This window comes from Gavia stellata, chromosome 1 (genome assembly GCF_030936135.1).
Source record: "Gavia stellata isolate bGavSte3 chromosome 1, bGavSte3.hap2, whole genome shotgun sequence".
Lineage (NCBI taxonomy): Eukaryota > Metazoa > Chordata > Aves > Gaviiformes > Gaviidae > Gavia > Gavia stellata.
Genome location: NC_082594.1, coordinates 739,882 through 758,161, shown reverse-complemented (window position 1 = coordinate 758,161; position 18,280 = coordinate 739,882). Strand labels below are relative to the sequence as shown.

Here is an 18,280-nt window from a genome sequence, read left to right as displayed (position 1 = left end):
CTCAGGGATGTGCTTCTGTGAGCCACAGGGAAGCCAGTGACCTCCCACTCCACACGAGCACAGGACTGCGCCGCCGGAGGGTTTTCAGCTGGGAAAAACCAGAAGTTGATAGGTTTCCAGGCTATATTTCTAAAATAATTCCCAGTTGTGAGAGCGTGCTTGGGATCTGTGCAGCCCAGGAGTGCCACGGGTCCCCGTGGGTGCTGAGGGTGGGTTCAGGAGGAGGGGTGGTGGTCGGGTGGTGCACAGCCGCTCCCCTGCCCAGCCTGGGGTGCGAGCGCCAGCCCAGCACCCCGTCAACCCAGCACTGCGGTGGCTGGCGGGGTGTCAGCATCCCTCCTGCTGCTCTGGGCTCCTGTTCCAGCTCGGTGGAGTCACAGGCCAGTTCTAGGGAAGCCAGGGCAGAGCTGAGCAGCAGTGCTGGGGACAGGCATCATTTGTCAAGCTTGGGATGCATCAGCAGATGGACATGGGCTTTGTCCCCCGTCGTTCTTTCCCCACTGTGACTTGGTAGAGGAGAGCTGTTGTTCTGGCAGCTCCTGGTGCTCGGCAGCTGAGAGCATCCAGCGTGGTGGGTCACGGTCCGAGGTCCCGGTGCGGCTTCATCCGCGCTGCCGGAGAGTGGGAGGTGGTTGCATCTGGCACGGAAAAGGGCTGGAGCTCCCTGGTCTGGGTAAGGGGGTGGGAGCACAATAGGCAAGGGAAAAGCTCAGTTTCGTCTCTGGGTGCGTGGCCGACGCTGTGCGGTCTGGGGAATGACTTCAGAAAAGTTGGCTGTTTCAGAGCAGTGGTGCAGAATTGCTCTTGAGAAATCCCAGGAATTTCTAAAATATTTTTATACTGAGAAATATTTATAGCTCAGTGTTAGTAAACATACGCTATATCTAAAAATAAGTCACCCTATACCAAATTTAAAGTACAGAACGTCACTTTTACCTAAAAGCGTTAACTGAATCTGCTGGTTATGGCCACCAGAAAATGGGGGGGCAGGAGGGGACCCTCCCCCATTGCACCTGCCTTCATGTGCTCTATACAACTCTGGAGCAGGGAAATGGAGAAACTCCGCAGTGCAAAAAAAGGTAAAGGAGCGATAAACCTCTTACATGTTCTATGAATTACATTTACAAATACACCTATAATTCTGAAGATATTTTGGGAATTTTTTTTTGGAGGGGTGTGTGTACTGGAATGCACGTCTTGAGCTGGATCTGTAAAAGACAAATCTGTGCAGTGATGTCTTGGGTTTTGTTCCTGCACTGGCTTTGGAGACATGGAAATTACCGAGCACTGTAAATTAGAAATTGGGTTCAAAGACTTGGGGAGAATGCAACCAATAGTCAGAAAAATGCTTGCAAGTCTGAAAACCCATCATATATTTATGCCATAAAGCGGAAGCTAGAAAAAAACACCAAAATTGTGTCTGGTAATATTTTTTTCTTTCGTAATTTGCAACTCGCAGAGAAAACATCTGATCACTTCCTTGATTAAATCCGCTTTCCGTGCGGTGATCGGGAAGCCCAGCTCTCTGCACGGCTGCTGACCTCAGAAGCTGTTTCTGCAAGGCCAGAGGGTGAAGCTTGTGGAGCAGGACCGCAGGAGCTGGGAGCGAGCTGCTCCGAGGTGGGGAACGGGAGGGAAAGTTAAGAGCTGGCTCATTCTGCGTGCGAGTGTTCAAGATCCTTCCCGGTGGAGAGGTTTATTGCTCACTTGTGGTGGGGCTGGACCGTGCGCAAGGGGCGTGGAGGAGGGAGAGCTTGAAGGGATGTCGTCTTTCGGAGACGGACATTCCCAACGAATGCATGGGAAGTGATGCTTCCCAGTGAGGGCTTGTGCCCGAGCCTGTGCTGGGCTCCTGAGGCTCCCAGTTCCCAACTCGGAGCGGGCTCAGGCAGTGCCTGTCCTTGAGCATCACCGTGCAGCGCAGACCCCTCGTGCACCCGCTGCCCTTAGCTGCCACGGCCCCTTACTCTTTTCTCAATAAAATGCCAACAGCAGGTCTGGGGAGCCAGGTGGGTTTTCCTTCCTCGGAGGACTCACTCTTGGGGGAATCATTGTTTGCACTTTGTATCTCTTCAGGAATATGGATAGAGGTTACTTGTGGAAATTATCACAACATTGGAGTGTGAGAAAAGTTGCTGCTGTCATTACTTTGATGAACGGCAGATGCTGGTGCCCCTGGAGCCCCCTGAAGCCACAGAGCCAAGAGTTTTACAAATATGGAGGAAGGAGGGGTTTTTATTTAGCCAGTGATGGGTGTTTTCTAGTGCTGGTATTTGCAATGCCAGTAGGTATCAGATCCGTCTATCTACAGTTGGCTGAATTGTTGCAGTTTTCAAATAACCCACAATATTAGCAGCTTTAAATTAAGGAGTGAAACTTTATCTGCCTCCAGTGAAGGTGCTTCTAAAGAACATCAGTTGTGAAAGGACAGTCATGTTGAGTGAAGGACATCCTTAAAGTCAAATCTGGATGGCCTTCACTGTTTGGTGCAGTTCTAATTATTCATTTTTGTTCAGCGTAACAGAGAAGGACTGTGTAAGCGGTTAGATTACTTAGTTTATTATTATGGAGTAACCCAATCTCTAGTTATTTAAGCTCATTAGAACTTTTTCCTGCCCGTGGGATATTTTGGCTTTTGCTGCTCATCTTGCAGAAGGACTTGACATGGTATTTTCTAGCTGGCTCTAGGCAAAATCGCTTCGCCTTAACAGGGTGGTACTAAAACAACTTCTGCTATCTTATTTAGGCAGCCCAACAGAGATATTACGCAGTCCTTGGGCCTGAAGAAGGCAAACAAAAATCTCTCAGGAAGGAAATAATGTGAAATTGGCACTTTGAAGGCGGAGCACCCAAGCAAGGATGCTGAGCTCTGGTCTGGAGAGGTTTGAGAGCAACGGGGAGGGCAGAATCGTACCCAAATACTCTGTTGGGGGGGGCAGGAGGTGGGATGATTTATCGAAACTAGAGCAGGCCGTGTGTTGAGACAGCACGGGCAGAAGGAGGTGTGGGCAGTTAGGACAGGCAGATACGGGCCCAGGGCGTGGGATGGGGTTGGTGGTGTGTGCTTCCCACCCCAGCGGGGGAAATAGTTGGTTTTGTTTGGGGGGGTGTCTGATTTTGGGGTGGTGGTGGTTTTTAATGGGCTGGAAAGAGCAAAGCGTTTGAAGAGGAAGAGTGGGACAGCAAAGGTTTGTGGTGGAGGGGATTGGGGGGAAGCAAGGCTTAAAGAGGGCTTTGCTGCTGGTTGCAGGGGAGAATGAGGGTGTTTGGAAGAAATGGGATTAAGCTTCGCTGATATTAAACCAGTAAGTTGTTGCTTGGAGAAGATGAAGAAGGCTAATTGCAATCAGTGATGAGGGAATTGATTGTAGTAAATAAATGCTGAGCTTATGCCAAGGAGAGAAGCCCGTTTATGGAAGAAATGTTGAATTTTTAATTGGATAAGAGCTAGCAGCTGCACGTCCGTGTCACTTTGCTGCTTAATTCCTTCCTGTACCTGTCTTAAGCTGATGGTGGTGACCTGGAGTGGTGAGTGTCTGTAGTGCCAGGAGTCTCCATGGATCACTGAGGGCTTTCGCCTGCATCTGTTTCACCTTGCGTAGCTTTGTCACGTTGATCCTGAGAGACCAGGGGATTTTCCGGGAACCGATAGCTGCCGTCAGAATAGGGGAGACAGATTTGGCCCCGTGAATTCTGCATGGGCTGTTTCTCTGAACGCTATTATTAGATGGTTTGCGAACATTTTCAGTTGGACCTTCCAGCAGAGCCACTTAAGGGCGTTGATGCTTTCTTTAACAGTGTATCAGAGATCAAATGGTCTAATCTCTGCTTGTATTTACATTTTTTCTAGACTATTTAATTTGGGTTAGGTAACTGAGGTGGTTTTGCATCATGAAAGCTGTTTCATTAAAGGGAAGAGTGTATCTTTGAACTCCTGCTAATACTTATTCAGTAGCTGAAGGTTTTCTAGTACAACTTGTGAGTTGGGTTACTTGTGCTCAGGTGAGGAACTGGGGATCTGTGCCGCAGAAGCAGTTTGCAGCGCTTCGTGTGAAGTGAAGTGGAAAACTGGCTGACTTCAATGAATTTCTACTTAACTGTCTGCTACAGAGCCCGCTGTTTCAGAGGTGATGATAACGCAGCAGCAAGAGGACGTGAATAATTTAGTGGTGTCGAGCGAGACGCTTGGATGCTCTCCTCTGTCTGCTGCTGATGAAACTCCTTTCAGCTGGAATCTTCTACCTACAAAAACCACTGTGAAAATAACCAGTTGGAGTTTCCAGGCTCTAAGGGAGGTGGGAGGATGGATGAGGTCCATGCTTGCAATGGCAGTGAATTGTTTGCGATTCCTTGCTATGACAAGAGGCGCACCTTGCTGCCTTCGGAGCAAGACGTGCCCTGCTTCTGCACCTCCAAGGGAAGGAATTTTACTGCCAAGGGAACTGATTCAAATGGAACAGGGAAATGGGCATGTGTTAAAATCACAGTTCTGTTTGACAAATTAACCTTTTTTTTTTTTTTTTAAAAAAAAGGTTTTATGTGTGAATTTTCACATGCATTTGTGGACGCGTATGGTGTGTTAAACATGGAGTATTGGCTGACAGTTCTTTATATAGTAAATAATATCCAGCTGTACAGCGTAAACTTGTAGTATAAAAATACTTTGAGTACTTTTATGACAGTGGAAATGGTTGTATACTCTCACAACTTTGTCAGGCTCTATTGTTTGGTAATTAGAGCTGGAAAACTGATGGTTACTCTGCCTTTTTTTGCCTTGCTTGCCGTGCTGCTACTCTGCAGCCTTGCAAAATATCCTGGTTCCCTTTCATTTTCCTTACTCCTCAAGTGGGAATGGTAATCTCTGTGTACGTTCCTTACAAAACCGTTTAATGCTTTTGTTAAAATTTATGAAGTTGTTCTTGGTTTTTTTCTTTAATTGAAAACCAGGGTTTTAGGGGAGGAGCCCTGAGCAAGGAAGTTAAGCTGAGTCCTTGTTTATAGTAGTAAAAATATGTAAACAATTCTTTTTCCCCAAATGTAAGACTTTTTTTTTCCTTTGGCTGCCATTCCAGTGTTTATAAAAGCCAGTTATGTAAAGGACAATTCTTATAATTAAACTGCTTTCCCGATGGCGGCTGTTGTTATAAAGCTTAGTGCTACTGAGGGCAATCGGCTGTGATGGCATTAACGCGGCTTTTCAGCATTATTAAAGATAATGGGACCTCGTAGAAGAAAATTGAGAGAACCTGAAATTAAACAAACAGAATTTTCATTAGAGAGAATCTCCCATGAGAAAGGAAAGATCTGGAATAAAACACTTTGATGTCACAGGGTCACTGAGGCTGGCAGGGACCTCTGGAGATCGCCCTCTCCGACGCTGCTCAAGCAGGGTCACCCAGAGCGGGCTGTCCAGGGTCGTGTCCAGTTGAGTTTCGACTGTCTCTCTGGATGGAGACTTCCCACCCCTCTGGGCAACTTGTGCCAGAGCTTGACCACCCTAAAATAATTAACTAAAAGTAAAAATGCCTTTTCTGACATTTAAGTCAGATTTCCTGTATTGCGATTTGTGCCGCTGCCTCTTGTCTTTTTGGAGTGGGCTGAGCTGACGAGGCAGTCGCAGCTGGAGAGGGGAGAAGACTGGAAAGTATCATTTCTCCCAAGACATTTTCTGGGACCCGTCTTTCTAATCTGCTCATAAAACCAGCCCAAGCTATTTTCATGGTAGATGTCTCTCGAGCGCTGCCTAGTCTACTCTAGCACTTAGGCCTGAGTGTCTGTTGATGATCTCCTAGGTGGTGGCACCCAGAGGGAGGACAGCACCCATTGGGATGGCAGCGGAGCCCCTGGGCAGTCTGCTCGCAGGAGATTGCATTGGAGATTGCAAAATACCTTTAGTGGGGGAGAGCCAGCCCCTGGGGCGAAGGTGGGTGTGAGTCCAGAACAATGGCAGGGGAAGGGACGTGAAGATGGCATGTGGTGATAGCACCCAGGTTAGCAGGCCGTCATCGCAGTCTATCAGGACACCAATGGGGGGAAAAGGGGCTTTTTCTTCTGAAAGGAAAGGCATTAAGAGATGGTAGTGGGTAGATAAAGAACAGGACCGGAGGCATAAAACGGTGACTAGACAAAAGACTCCTGATGACTGGGAGAGGTGGGGTGGGAGGGTTGGTCGAGTAAAGATGATGGTGTCAGCTCCTAAGGGGTCCAGAAGTCACACCCCTCAATCCTGGTGTGGTCTGCCACCTGTGAACAAGTTGGGACAGGTGATGAGGACCAGACAGCAAGTGTCTCTTTGTACAAACTGCTGTAGCAAAAATCAGTGCTAGGCCTTCTGGAAGAGGAAGATGTTACTTAAAGAAGACAAGTTTCTCACTCATTTCAAGGCTTTCACTCGCTGAAGGTGCCACACGTTGTATCTGAGTGGCCTGACATGAAGTGACATTGTGTGTGATGTGAGGGCAAGTCATGCTGGCTGTTAAGCCCTCATTTGCATTACGAACCCATTTGCATTGCGAACCGGTCAAGAGGAACCCAAGAGATGACCTGGCTTTTGGATAGGTCTTTTTTTGTCTCCCTTTAGGAGACAAGCGTTATTTTTTGCTTAATCTTCCATAAGTCTTAGGCAAGGTTACTGGCCCTGGACTTTGTTTCTTCATTTTGGGTATTTTTACAGCTGCAGCCTGTCTTCCCCTTGAGATAAGGGGGGAATGGCCCATGCTGTCTGGTGAAACCTCATGACCATTCTGTTATCAGTGCAGGGTCTTCTGCTGATTAAATCACTTGTGCCCTTATTCAGGCCTTTTCTGGCCTTGATGCAGGCAACAAATTCCTCGCTATTTACTAGCTTGGTTGCTGTTGATTGTGTACTTGTATCAACACATGCTATTCTTGCAACCATTGCTTTATTCCTCTTTCTGCTGCTTTCACAGTTGTGCCTCATCCTTAGCATTTGTGTTGCAAATACCCACGGGTTGTCCTTGTGGTTGCAAGAAATCTGGGCAAGATCGCTTCAATACATGTGTCTTGTTGCCTGAATGCTGGACGGACCACTCGGACAGGCATGGTTTGGGGCTCAAGAGTTATGTGGTTATGAGAGTGTTAATAAGAATAAAACCGCTCTCGTTTTATAATAACATGACCTTTCCTTCCTATAATTTGAACTTTGCCAGAGCGTTGCTACATTCATTGCTATAATAATAAGCACAGGCTCAGAACAAGATGATCACGTAATGTTTTGGGTGGTATCTTTTAGCCTGATTTAATTTTTCCTTCTGAAGTCAAGTCCAAAGGCAGTATAAAGACAATGACCGTCCCACGTTCTTGTTCTCTGTCACTGAGATCAGCATGACAAATCATTGCAGAAAAGGCCCAGCCCAAAGTTCTGAGCTAATTTTGCGATAACTATGAAGAAAACTCTTGCAGGGTAGGAGAGGAAAATGAAATCTGTGCAAATCAATGTTAGGGCATCCAGTAATATTTAAAATAATTCTGCTATGTTCCTCTCCCTTGCCAATTAAAATAAACAAAAATTGCTTCACCCCGGTTGCTGTGAAGTACTTGAACGATATTGTGGCCACAGCATGCAGTGCCGTTAGTCACCCTTCCACCTCCTGCTGCCCCGAAGGTGGAATGGAAGAACGGAGGCTTTCTGGCACACCCGAGCAGGGAAACGCCGACTTCGCCTCCTGAACTGCCACCGTTTCTCACGCCCTGCCCGCCGTGGCATGGTCCCTGGCTGCTGCTTCGTTTGCCCTGTGTTGCTGTGCCGGATGTTTTTCCCAGGTCCAACCACGGGCTCCGTGAGGCCAGGTGTCCCTTATCTCCACCAGCTTCCTACGGCAGCTGGCCGTGAGCAATGTGGGGGAGAGGACAGCCCTGCCAGGCTGGGAAAGGGAGAGCTTTCTCAGCTCACTCGCTGGTTTGGGTCACCGGTTTGTAGGGCTGCTGGACTCTCCTGGCCCCACGGACAGCCACGCGTTAGTGCAGAATGAACTTCCCGAGGTTTGTGAAGCAGCAGGACACCAGCACTGCCTCTTCAGGATCGCACAAATAGCCTCCATCGTTGTCAAATTGCCGTACCTATCAGGAGGAGCAGCGTGTTCCAGCGCTTATTTTCTTCTTTTTCAGCTAATGAACGCAGAATACCAAAACTTTAGATGGAGCCTACTGACTAGTGCCCCAAGCGCGGTATTTGCCATGCAGGACCTAAAGGGAAGGGTCTTGTTTAGACCCTGGTTTGGTCCTGGGAGCTGGTGTAGAGACACAGCTCGTGTCCAACAACTGGGGCACAGCAGCTTGTCAGCGGAGGGAGGAATCACTCCTTTTACGAATTTTTATGTTTCTGAACAACTTTTTATGTGTGGTGTTTTTGTAGGGAAACTTGAAAGAATCTGATTTACTCAGTTCTGGATAAATTTGGGGGTTTGGGGTTTTTTTGTTGTTTTTTTTCTACCGAATTCAGCAAAGGATGAATGGACAGCAATAGGTGTGTGAGGTAATTTGGACTGGAGAGAGAGAAAATGGCTGTGAATGTAAAGTAATTTGGTAGATATGGTTGAATCTTTGCATTTGGAAATAAAGCAGCACGTGGCCTCTTAGAGTGCCCTGCTGCAGGGAGGCATGGTGGGTCTGTTTCTTCCAAAGCTAAACTGTTTTACATTTTCTCCTGTGTTTTTTCACAACTACACAAGGTAGAAGGAGGAGATTGTGCCCCCCCCAAAAAAAAATAGTAATTGTCTTTCTAGATAAGGAAACCAAACCTATAAGTTCAGCCCAAATTACACCAGTTCTAGATCTGGCGATACTTGTAATCCGCAGAAGTGCTGTGATACAAAATGGGTTGTCATTGTCAATGTCCTAAAAAGAAGTCACCAAAGAAAACCCGACCCCAATCCCCAAGTGGCCCAGATACTAGGGTGGGTGGAAGAGCAGGATGCTGGGGAGGGTGTGTTATACCCCAAGGGAGCAGAGCACAGTTTGGGGCTTTCTTCTGGCCATGGCAGGTACACCTCGCGTCAACCTGGTGGGTGAAGTGTGGGTGAGTCTTGTTCGTTAATGTAGACTTCGGCTCAACCAGGTTTGCGCAACTGGCCGTTTCTTCTGATGAGATTTACGTTAAAGCATCGACATCCATCGACAATGTTGGGACGAAGCCAGCCAAGAGCTGCTGTGGTGGTGTTACCTACACGATCCATATTCCCTGATGTGTATGTGTGCATACCTACCTATAGCCTGATTTCTTGTTGGTGCTATTTTGCAGCAGTAGATTGTACAGCATGTCTTCTCCCAGCATTAAATCATGAGATCAGTCTGTTTGCCTCTTTGTATCCCTAAAGAATGATTGGGTTTTCATGCCAGAGTGCCCATTTTTAAAAACCTGCTTTTGTAACAAAAATGGGTGCCTCACCTTGATAAATATGGTCTGTCTGTGGGTTACCAAAGGCCGCCTTAGAGAAGTGGTGTGTCTGAAGGGCCTTGGTGTCTGACGCTCTGTGCTTATTAGTGGTAGGGCTTGCCGTGCTGCTCTAGAGCAGGGCTGAGGCTGTACGTGCTGGGGACGTACACTGGCGTCGGCATGGGCTGCCAGCAGCTTTGCCTGCAGCGGCACTGAGTCACGGAGCCGGAGCTGAAGAACCCATTGGGACGGTTTACTCACCAGGTTTGAAAAAGAGAGAGTTTTAAGTATGAACAAAACTTGCTCTGACCCGCTCTGTGCATGATCAGGATGCCCACACTGAAGTAACACCAGAAACTCAGAGCGTTGCACCAGTACAGCTGCCTGCTGCACCTAACTTCACAGAACTGCAGAATCATTAAGGTTGGAAAAGACCTGTAAGACCATCAAGTCCAACCATCAACCCAATACCACCATGCCCACTAAACCATGTCCCACAGTGCCATGTCTATGCATTTTTTGAACACCTCCAGTGATGGTGACTCTGCCAGCTCCCTGGGCAGCCTGTTCCAGTGCTTCACCACTCTCTCAGCAAAGAAATTTTTCCTAATATCCAGTCTAAACCTCCCCTGGCGCAACTTGAGGCCATTTCCTCTCATCTAGAAGACCTCTACCTTAGAGGTCTTAAGGGCTTATCTTACCCATTTTTACCCCAGTGTTGGAGATCAGAATTATGTTCCTCTTAAAAAGCTATAAAGGATAGACAAGAGGTGGACTTTTAGGGCAATTCTAGTTTTTAAGATTTTTTGGTTTGTAGTTTCGAGGGCTTTCGCTCTTTCCTGGCGCGGGGATGAGTGCTCTGGACTCCCAGCCTTGGGGTTGTCAGGGCACAGGGGTGGGGTGTGTGTGACAATGACAGTTATCCATACTTAATCATTGTTATTAGCAAAGCGTAAATGGATCTGGATGTTTAATGATGGCAATTTTTAGCACATGTGCATAGGGTGCAGTTGTTTACTTAACGTACAAATAAAAGTTCTTGAGATGGTTCATCAAGCACCTCGAGGATACTGCTTTTCTCTGGAGCACTGAAGGATGGTCAGCTGTTAGGATCTCCTGAACATAACACACAAGCTTGGTAATCTGAGCAGGGTACCTTATTTAGAAAAACAAACAAAACCCCACAAAAACCCCTTTCAAATTATAGTGTATGATATTATGCTCTGGCATATGAAATTGGTTCAGTGTTTGAAACATGCTAGTGCAAAATCTATAGCTAAGATCTTGAATACATTGGTGTGTACGTATATATATAAACACACCAGAAATCATGGTTACAAGCATAATGTAAGAGCTTGGTCTGATTTGAATAATGCTCTGACATCCATCTAAGAGTTTTTTGAATTACTTTGTTTTAAGCAGAATATGACTTTGAAGAACTTTACTTACCTGCAGCGGAATAAATTAAGTTAAAATTAAAATCCTGATCCTTATGTTCCTCAAAATTAAAATCCCAATATTTTATTCGGTCTCCTGATTAGGGATACTTACATAATGAAGCTGGTTGTGAGCCACCTATTTAGTGTGGGGACATAAGATGAGGAAAATTAACAGTTAAAGGTAGAAAAACGGTGTTACATTTACATGGCATTCTAATTTGTTGTTTGGTTTTTGGCTTGTTTGTTTGTGGGTTGTTTTAGCGGGTTTTTTTTTTGTTTGTATTTGGTTTTTTTACACTGAGTTCTTACAAATATTTAAGAATAAGTAGCTTATGGCTGAAGCTGCACTGGGTTCAGAAACTCCGGTAGCTGATACCACGTGCATTTGCACATGAGCAAAACCTGCGCCTGGAACAGTTGCGTGCAGCGTGGCTGCGTGTGAGGGTGTGTAATTCCTCGAGCTTAGGTTTGTGCTGGTGTTCAGGGTTTGGTTTTTTTCACCCAGTCCGGAAGGGCTGAGGGATGGGTTTCCACCATGAAATCTGGAAATGCACATGACATCAGCCGGTGTCAGTCTGGTTTCCTCCATGTGGGAGGCTCCGTGTTTACGGATGGAGATCGGTCCTGCTACAGAATCCCAGACTGGTTGAGGTGGGTCCTTCTGGTACAAACCCCTGCTCACCCAGAGCCGGTGGCCCAGGACCGTGTGCAGATGGCTGCTGAGGATCTCCAAGGGTGGGGACTCCACCACCTCCCTGAGCAACCTGTGCCAGGGCTGGGGCACCCCCACAGTGAAAAGTGTTTCCTGATGTTCCGAGGGACCCTCCTGTGTTCCCGTGTGAGCCCACGGCCTCTGGTCCTGGCACCGGGAAAAGCCTGGCTCTGTCCTCTTGGCAGCCTCCCTGCAGGTGTTGATGTCGATGGATGAGATGCCCCTGAGCCGTCTCTTCTCCAGGCTGAAGAGCCCCAGCCCTGCCAGCTGAGGATCCCCTCCCTCGACCTGCTGGCCACGCTCCTCCTGAGGCAGCCCAGGACCCCCTCGGCCGCCTTGGCTCGTGGTCAGGTTGGTGCCCACCAGCACTTCTCTGCCAAACTGCTTTCCCGGCGGTGGCCCCAGCCTGTGTGGGTGCCTGGGCTTGTTCCTCCCCAGGGGCAGGACCAAAGCAGGGCTATTGGCAGGCAGGTCTGGTAGTGCAAGTCCTCAATTTCACAAGCAAATTGACTGAGTGGATTTTTAAATGTGGTAGGTAACATATATTCTGTCAGAACCACTGTTTAAGAGGGTTTTGGACTTCCTCTAGGAAATTTTTTTCCATAGGAATTGTATAGTATGTGCTAAAATAATTAAAATAATTTTTAAAAACTGCTGTGGATTTAATGTTCAGGAATATCTCGTATTGATAGTGAACCCAAGTACTTGCTAGTTGTGTGGAGACGTAACAGAGGGGTCAACAGTCCAAATAATCATCTTTGGATAGCAAGGTGAATGTGTGCCCAGCTATTCCCAGCAGGCACAGCGTGTATAGCAGCAGCAGCAGAAAATCCATCTGCTTTTCTCATAAATAAGCTTGTCTTGTCTTTAGAGGCTCGTCTTAGAGTTTGGTTTGAGCTCATACGTAATTTGGACTTTTCTGCTTAAATTCCTACAAGTTCAGCCTGAACTCTCTTTGATTTTTTGAACGTGAGACCTTCCTAATGGGAACTGGGCCAGGAGCTGTTAAACTGGTTTCACAGCGATCTCGGAGCAGTCACCCCTGGATAATTCCTAATCATTATCTGCTTACAGTGAATCTGATATAGCTTCTGTGAAACAAAAGGGGTTTTCTTAATGCGTGTCATAAAAGAGCTCACCTTTGGGGGATGTTTTCAGCGCCTGGCATCTGTGCTTTTGTCTCGGTGCTGCGGCGTTGGCCTGCAGTCGTCTCGGTGAGTCACGCATCGCCACGCGGCAGTGCCATAGAAGGGATGGATCAGCCACGTTTGGTGCTTGCATGGACTCAGGCATGCAGCAAAACTTAGTGTTAGTCTTGAAATATAGAAAAATATGTGAAAACAAGCCAGAAAAGTCAATTTCATAATCAGGAAGAAGGCTAACTTTTTTTTAATTGACGTGTTTTATAAACATACAACTCTTACTCTCAAAACGTCCTAGCTAGACGCTGTGCCAACACTAACAATCTCCAAATGAGAAATGAAGCTCGTGAAATAGGAGGTAAAAATATAGCTGCAGTCCTCTCCTTCCCCTGCCAGCGGGGCATCGTGGACACCGCGCGGGCAGGAGAAAGCCCCAGCTGAGAGACCTGCCCTCGGAGCACTGGGAGGCCCGGGGCGGTGGAAGTGCTGACGGACTTGATCCAGAGAAGAGCAGCCTCGCTGCGGCCGTGACCTAGCTGTTGCTGTTAGGGATTTCGTAGGACTCTGGCTGTTGCGCGTACCCCTGCTGTGAATAACAGCACCGGGATGCTTTCTCTAGTGCTCGGCGAGTGCTTTTCAAACACAGGAAGCTTAGTGAGAAAACACGATGGCGATGTTTTTGGTACAGGCTGCCTAACGTTGGTGTTTTTCCCTCAGCAGAATTCTGCCGCATTGACAAGCCCTTGTGCCACGATGAAGATGAGCAGCTCAGCTTCGAAGCCGTCCGCAACATCCACAAGCAGATGGACGATGATGCCAATGGCAACGTGGACGTGGAGGAGAGCGACGAGGTTAGTGCTCGGCTGCTTTGCCATCCTGCTCCCACGCAGCGCTCTGCTCTCGTAGAGGGCTGTTCTGTTACGGGTAATGCTGATGTGGCAGGGTTCCTGAAATTCAGGTGTGGAAACTCTTAGGCTGTTGGCTGCCTTTCTCTTCATCTGGCAGAGGAAGCAATGTGCCATCTTGAGCCAAGTTGCTGATCTAAAAGGTGTATTTCAGTACTGTAATCTTCAGTGTCTATGGCTTTTCCTGTTCTGGGGGTTTCTAGCCACTTAATCTTCTATGCAGAAGGTATGATCAATTTATTCCAGTGCTGAAAGACAACAAGATCTGTTTACATGATTGTTGTTATTATTTCATTCCTTTTTTAATTGTGGGTTGGGAAACACATCTGATTCTGATCAAGCCTCTCTGTCACCACTGAGCAAATACACTGGCTGCTGTCTCCTTCACACTACAGTGTTTACTATGTTCTTCCACCAACACAGCTGAAACAGTTACAGTACATGTGTGCATACTGCTGAAAAAAGGAACACTTTTCTGTTGTCTTGGCCTTGAAGATTTTAGCTAATAACTTCAATGAAGAGAAATACAGTTGTTGTTTCCTTACGTAAGCACCAATAGAAATAAGCGACGACTAGAAAAGGGAAAGCTGTTTGTTATTTATAATGTTGCCTCAGTTGCTCATTTACAAGGCTCTGTTCAAGGTGAGGAATTCTGTCTTATAAAGAGACTGGCATCTAAATAAGAAAGTCGAAGTGTTGAAAGTTAAAGAATGCAGACTGGTGAAGGGGTCTGCTGCCAGTCACAGGATCCCAGTTCTCCCAGTCCCTCGATCCACAGCAAAACTGCTGCCCAGCTAGGGATGTGCTGCCTGTCCTGGCCTTGCCGCTGGGCTCAGGGGGACGACGCATGGCTCTGGAGCTACAGGAGTTTCTTGAAGGGTGGAGGCGTAGGTCTACTGCCAAGTCCACGTCCAGCGACTGAGGCTGGGCTCTGCTGGGAGCAAGGGCTGTTGAATGGTCTGAATTCTTGGCCCTGGAAGGAGGCGAGCCAGGAGCTGCTGAGACCGCTGCTGTTGATGACCCCGGTACCCAGCGTGCGCCCGGCCGGAGGTGGATGGTGGGGCTGGCAGCCGCCTGTGCTGTGCTGCGGAGCTCTGCTGAGTGCACCCTCCGCACCTCGGGCCTTTGCCCGATGCAGATGTCAGTACGTGTTTTGTAGGCTCAGGAAAGACAGCTTGCGGGAGAACCTGATATAATCTCTGCGTGGGGTTGGGAGTTTATGAAATTGTGACCTGCTGCTTCTGGACCTACAGGCGACTCTTTTCCCCCATTCCGACACGGATAACCAGCAGAAGGCATACGACAGCCTGCACGGCGCTGTGCCCTGAGAACTGCACAGCAAGCCGTCCTTCATGAGCCCTTCTCCAGGGTGCATTATTCCCAGTTCTCAGATAAAGAAACCGCAGTCCAGGGAGGTTAAATCTCCCACCTAAACTAATGCAGCAATTCAGTTTATTGGGCAAATCCAGCCATCACAAGGGCCCTTCGCTTTCTGGGGCGGTGACAGTCTCCAGGGACGTGGCACAGCAGCCTGGAACTGAGCACCCTGTTTATGAGGAGCCAGCGGTGTTGGTTGGCTGTTCTTGGGTTGCAGTGCCGCTCCCTCTGCCTAAATCCCACTTCACGGAGTAATTAAAACAAATTAAAAGCTTTCAATTGCATTTCCTAAAATGTGGTGTTTTCCCTGGAGGCAGTTCTCTGCTCAGCATTGCTTTGGAGCTGCTGCTCTGCCTCTCCCATTGACTCCTGGGGTAGCCTCAGGCAAACTGATTCACTTGGTGCATCCTACTTGCCTGTTATTAAATTGAGGATAAGCCTCATGTTGTTAGGGTTGGGCATTAACTAGCAGTTTTTATGTCTCTCTGAGCAAGTCTCGCCCTCTGTCTCGGTGGACTAGTTGAGAGCTTATTGTACAAGCACTAACAGTATTATCTATTCAAAGCCTTTGTACTGTCAGTTCATTTTACGGTACAGATACTGCCATTGTATGAGTAATAACATTTATTTTTCTAAAAGGCTTCAGAATCACTGCCTTGCTGCAACTGCTGGTCTGTCTTCAAACCCCTCATAGCTGGATCAGACCCATGCCCGAGCCCCTTGCATCGCTTGTCTTGGTCGCAGCAGCTCTCCTCCGATTTCTGGTGTGTGCCTTATCTCTTCCCGCTCATTAGAAGCGGAGCTGCCGGGACGGTGTTGCTGAGCACGGTGATCAGACCGTCGCGTGTCCCTGATGGGAGTTCCCACAGTGTTCCCCCTCTCCCCACTGCTCCCACAGTCTCCTGTTAACTTTCCCCCCGCCCGTACCACTTGCTGCCTCTGACTCTTTGCCACCCGCTACCAGGGGACACCGATGCCCGCAGTGCTTTTGCCTCCACGCGTTACCTCCCCCTGCTCATCCAAACGGGATTCGTTGTCGTGTTGGTCCCCAGTTCCCTTCTTGAGATCCACTTCATTTGCTGCCCGCGGGGAAGCGGAGCGCAGCACCCTGCCCCCGTGTCGCGGGTTAGCCCTCGCCGGTGCCCGAGCGCTGCCCGGGGGTTACCGCAGCCGCCGCTGCGCCCTTCACCACTTCTGTCAGCTGTAGTGTTACTTTCTGAGCTCTTTGGCACAGGAATTGTGTCTGAATAGTATTTTGGGGAATTTTGCAGTTGTCACAAGCTTCCCAGCAAAAAAAGGTGGTGGTTCTCCATAGAAAAGAAGGAGATGATGGTATTTCTGTTGTTCAATGGAAAAAGCGTTTTTCTGTTACTTCTGCTGTTAATGGTTGGGTATGGGTGGTTTGAAGGAGTAGAGAAATGCAGAATTTTTCATATAAGGAAGTTTAGTTTTTTGTAAAAATTTGGTTTGGCTAATTGAGACAGTCTGTGTTAATTGACTTCCTTCCTATAATTCACCTGTGCATTAAAATGCTGCTGTAAGGATATGACAAATAGGATAATCCTCAGGAAAACCCATCCTTCTCCCTCCAACCCCAAGCACAGCCGGGCTCTGCCATGAGAAACGCTTTCCGGCTGTCGGTGCGTGCCACGGTGTTGGATTCTGCTGGCAGGAGGAGGAAACCCAGAGGGTGGCAAAGGCAGCCGGTTGTCAAACCGAGCCCGCCGGACGCCGAAATCCCGAGGAGCAGCGACCCTGGTGAATGATCAGCCAAGCGCAGCCGGGATGGCCCGACGGCACACGGGCACCCCACGGCTGCTGCCGGCCGGGGGCAGGAGCTCGGTTCTGCCTGCCGCGGGAGCGGAGCTGCTGCCGCTCGTGGGGGCTCGCCGGGAAGCGTGCATCGCAGTGAGGTGGTGCGCGCCTGACGTGTAGATGAGAACAAGGACATCCCTGTGGTGGTTGTGATGGTTCTTCTCCTCCTGCTAGCCCGCTGCTTTTCACAAGTGACTTGTGACAACCATCTTTGTGTTCAAGGTGGAAGAAAATAAGCAAAATAAAACATAAACCACAGTTTACAGCTTAACCTAGTAAATATTTTAAATATGCATCTCTTCTGAGAATTGAAGGTAGTTTTTCCCCGGTTTCCCTTTTATATTCAACGAGTGTGCTATGCATTTTATGTGCAGATTTGCTCTCTGTGGAAAGCACTTGCATGCACATGTAGGTTTCTGCAGCTGGCAGTGAATTAGTACTTATATCTGTTTACCTATTGACAAAATGAAATGTAGTGACCCCGAGTTATATCTGGTGGACTTGGCAGTGTTAGGTTTATGGTTGGACTCGATGATCTTAAAGGTCTTTTCCAACCTAAATGATTCTGTGATTCTATAAGTACAGTTGCAAGCTTTACCTCTGCTAAGCTTGGAACTTTTATTAAAGTTGCATTGAATTAAAGTTTCAATAAAGGCTTTGAAGCCACTGAAAAAGGTATTTCAAGAATTTTCTTTGGTGAGGCAGCTACTGCCTGAGCGCTCGGTTTCTCTGCTTTCAAGGTTGCCAGCTGTAACCCCCATGTGTACCCTGTAATCGTGGTTTGACTCCCTGTCTTTGGTGGTGGGACAGCTGCTGGAGATACTATTTGAAAGAATGCAAGAGGCTCAAATTTAAGCCTTTTACATTTAATCTTCGTACACCCTTCTTTCAGTGTGCGAAGCTCCCACCTCGGGAGCGCACGTAGAGGATGGCATAGTATGCTCGATTTCCATAAACTCTTTAGAAGATGATGCAGACGATGACCCAGGAAGGAGTGGGTTACGGCAAAGTGCTCCTGCCTCCCCGGCAGCAGGGATGGGGGGAGCACCGGCTGCCTGCGCAGGGCACGGCGGGAGAGGCTGCGAGCACCTCCCTGCCTGGGGACCCAATGGGACCTGTCGGCAGCCCTGCAGCAGGGCTCTGCGGGATGCTGGGGAGCCTCTCCGGGGTCACAGGGTGGTTTGGGTGGGACGGGACCTCAGGAGGTCTCCATTTGGAGGGTGCTGATGTAGGGGTGGAAGCTCTTGCAATGCCGTGCCGCAAACAGTTGCTCTGAGCAGTCTCTCTTTAGTCTAGTTTATATACTTGGGATTTACTTTTTTAGCGAGTGGCTTTGCGACAGACAAAGCGAGCTAACTAACGTCTGAACGTAGTTTCAGAACAGAACATGTTGGTGACAGGTCAGCCTTGCACAGGGATTGAGCTGAGTTGGATGAGTTGCCTGGAAAACCACAGTCCTCTGCTGTTTGCCTTTCTGTTCATCTTCTATTAATTGC

At 48.2% G+C, this 18,280-nt stretch overlaps 1 protein-coding gene across 3 annotated transcripts in view; it reads left to right on the top strand.

Moving 5' to 3' along the window:
* The window catches only part of STIM1 (stromal interaction molecule 1), a 105,642-nt gene that overhangs the window by 27,235 nt on the left and 60,127 nt on the right, over window positions 1–18,280 (top strand). For 2 of the 3 annotated variants that reach the window (XM_059815934.1, XM_059815924.1), the window contains exon 2: window positions 13,405–13,538. In XM_059815934.1, the coding sequence (XP_059671917.1) occupies window positions 13,405–13,538 (134 nt within the window). The remainder of the gene's footprint in view (window positions 1–13,404; window positions 13,539–18,280) is intronic. The other variant, XM_059815943.1, reaches the window with a different exon arrangement.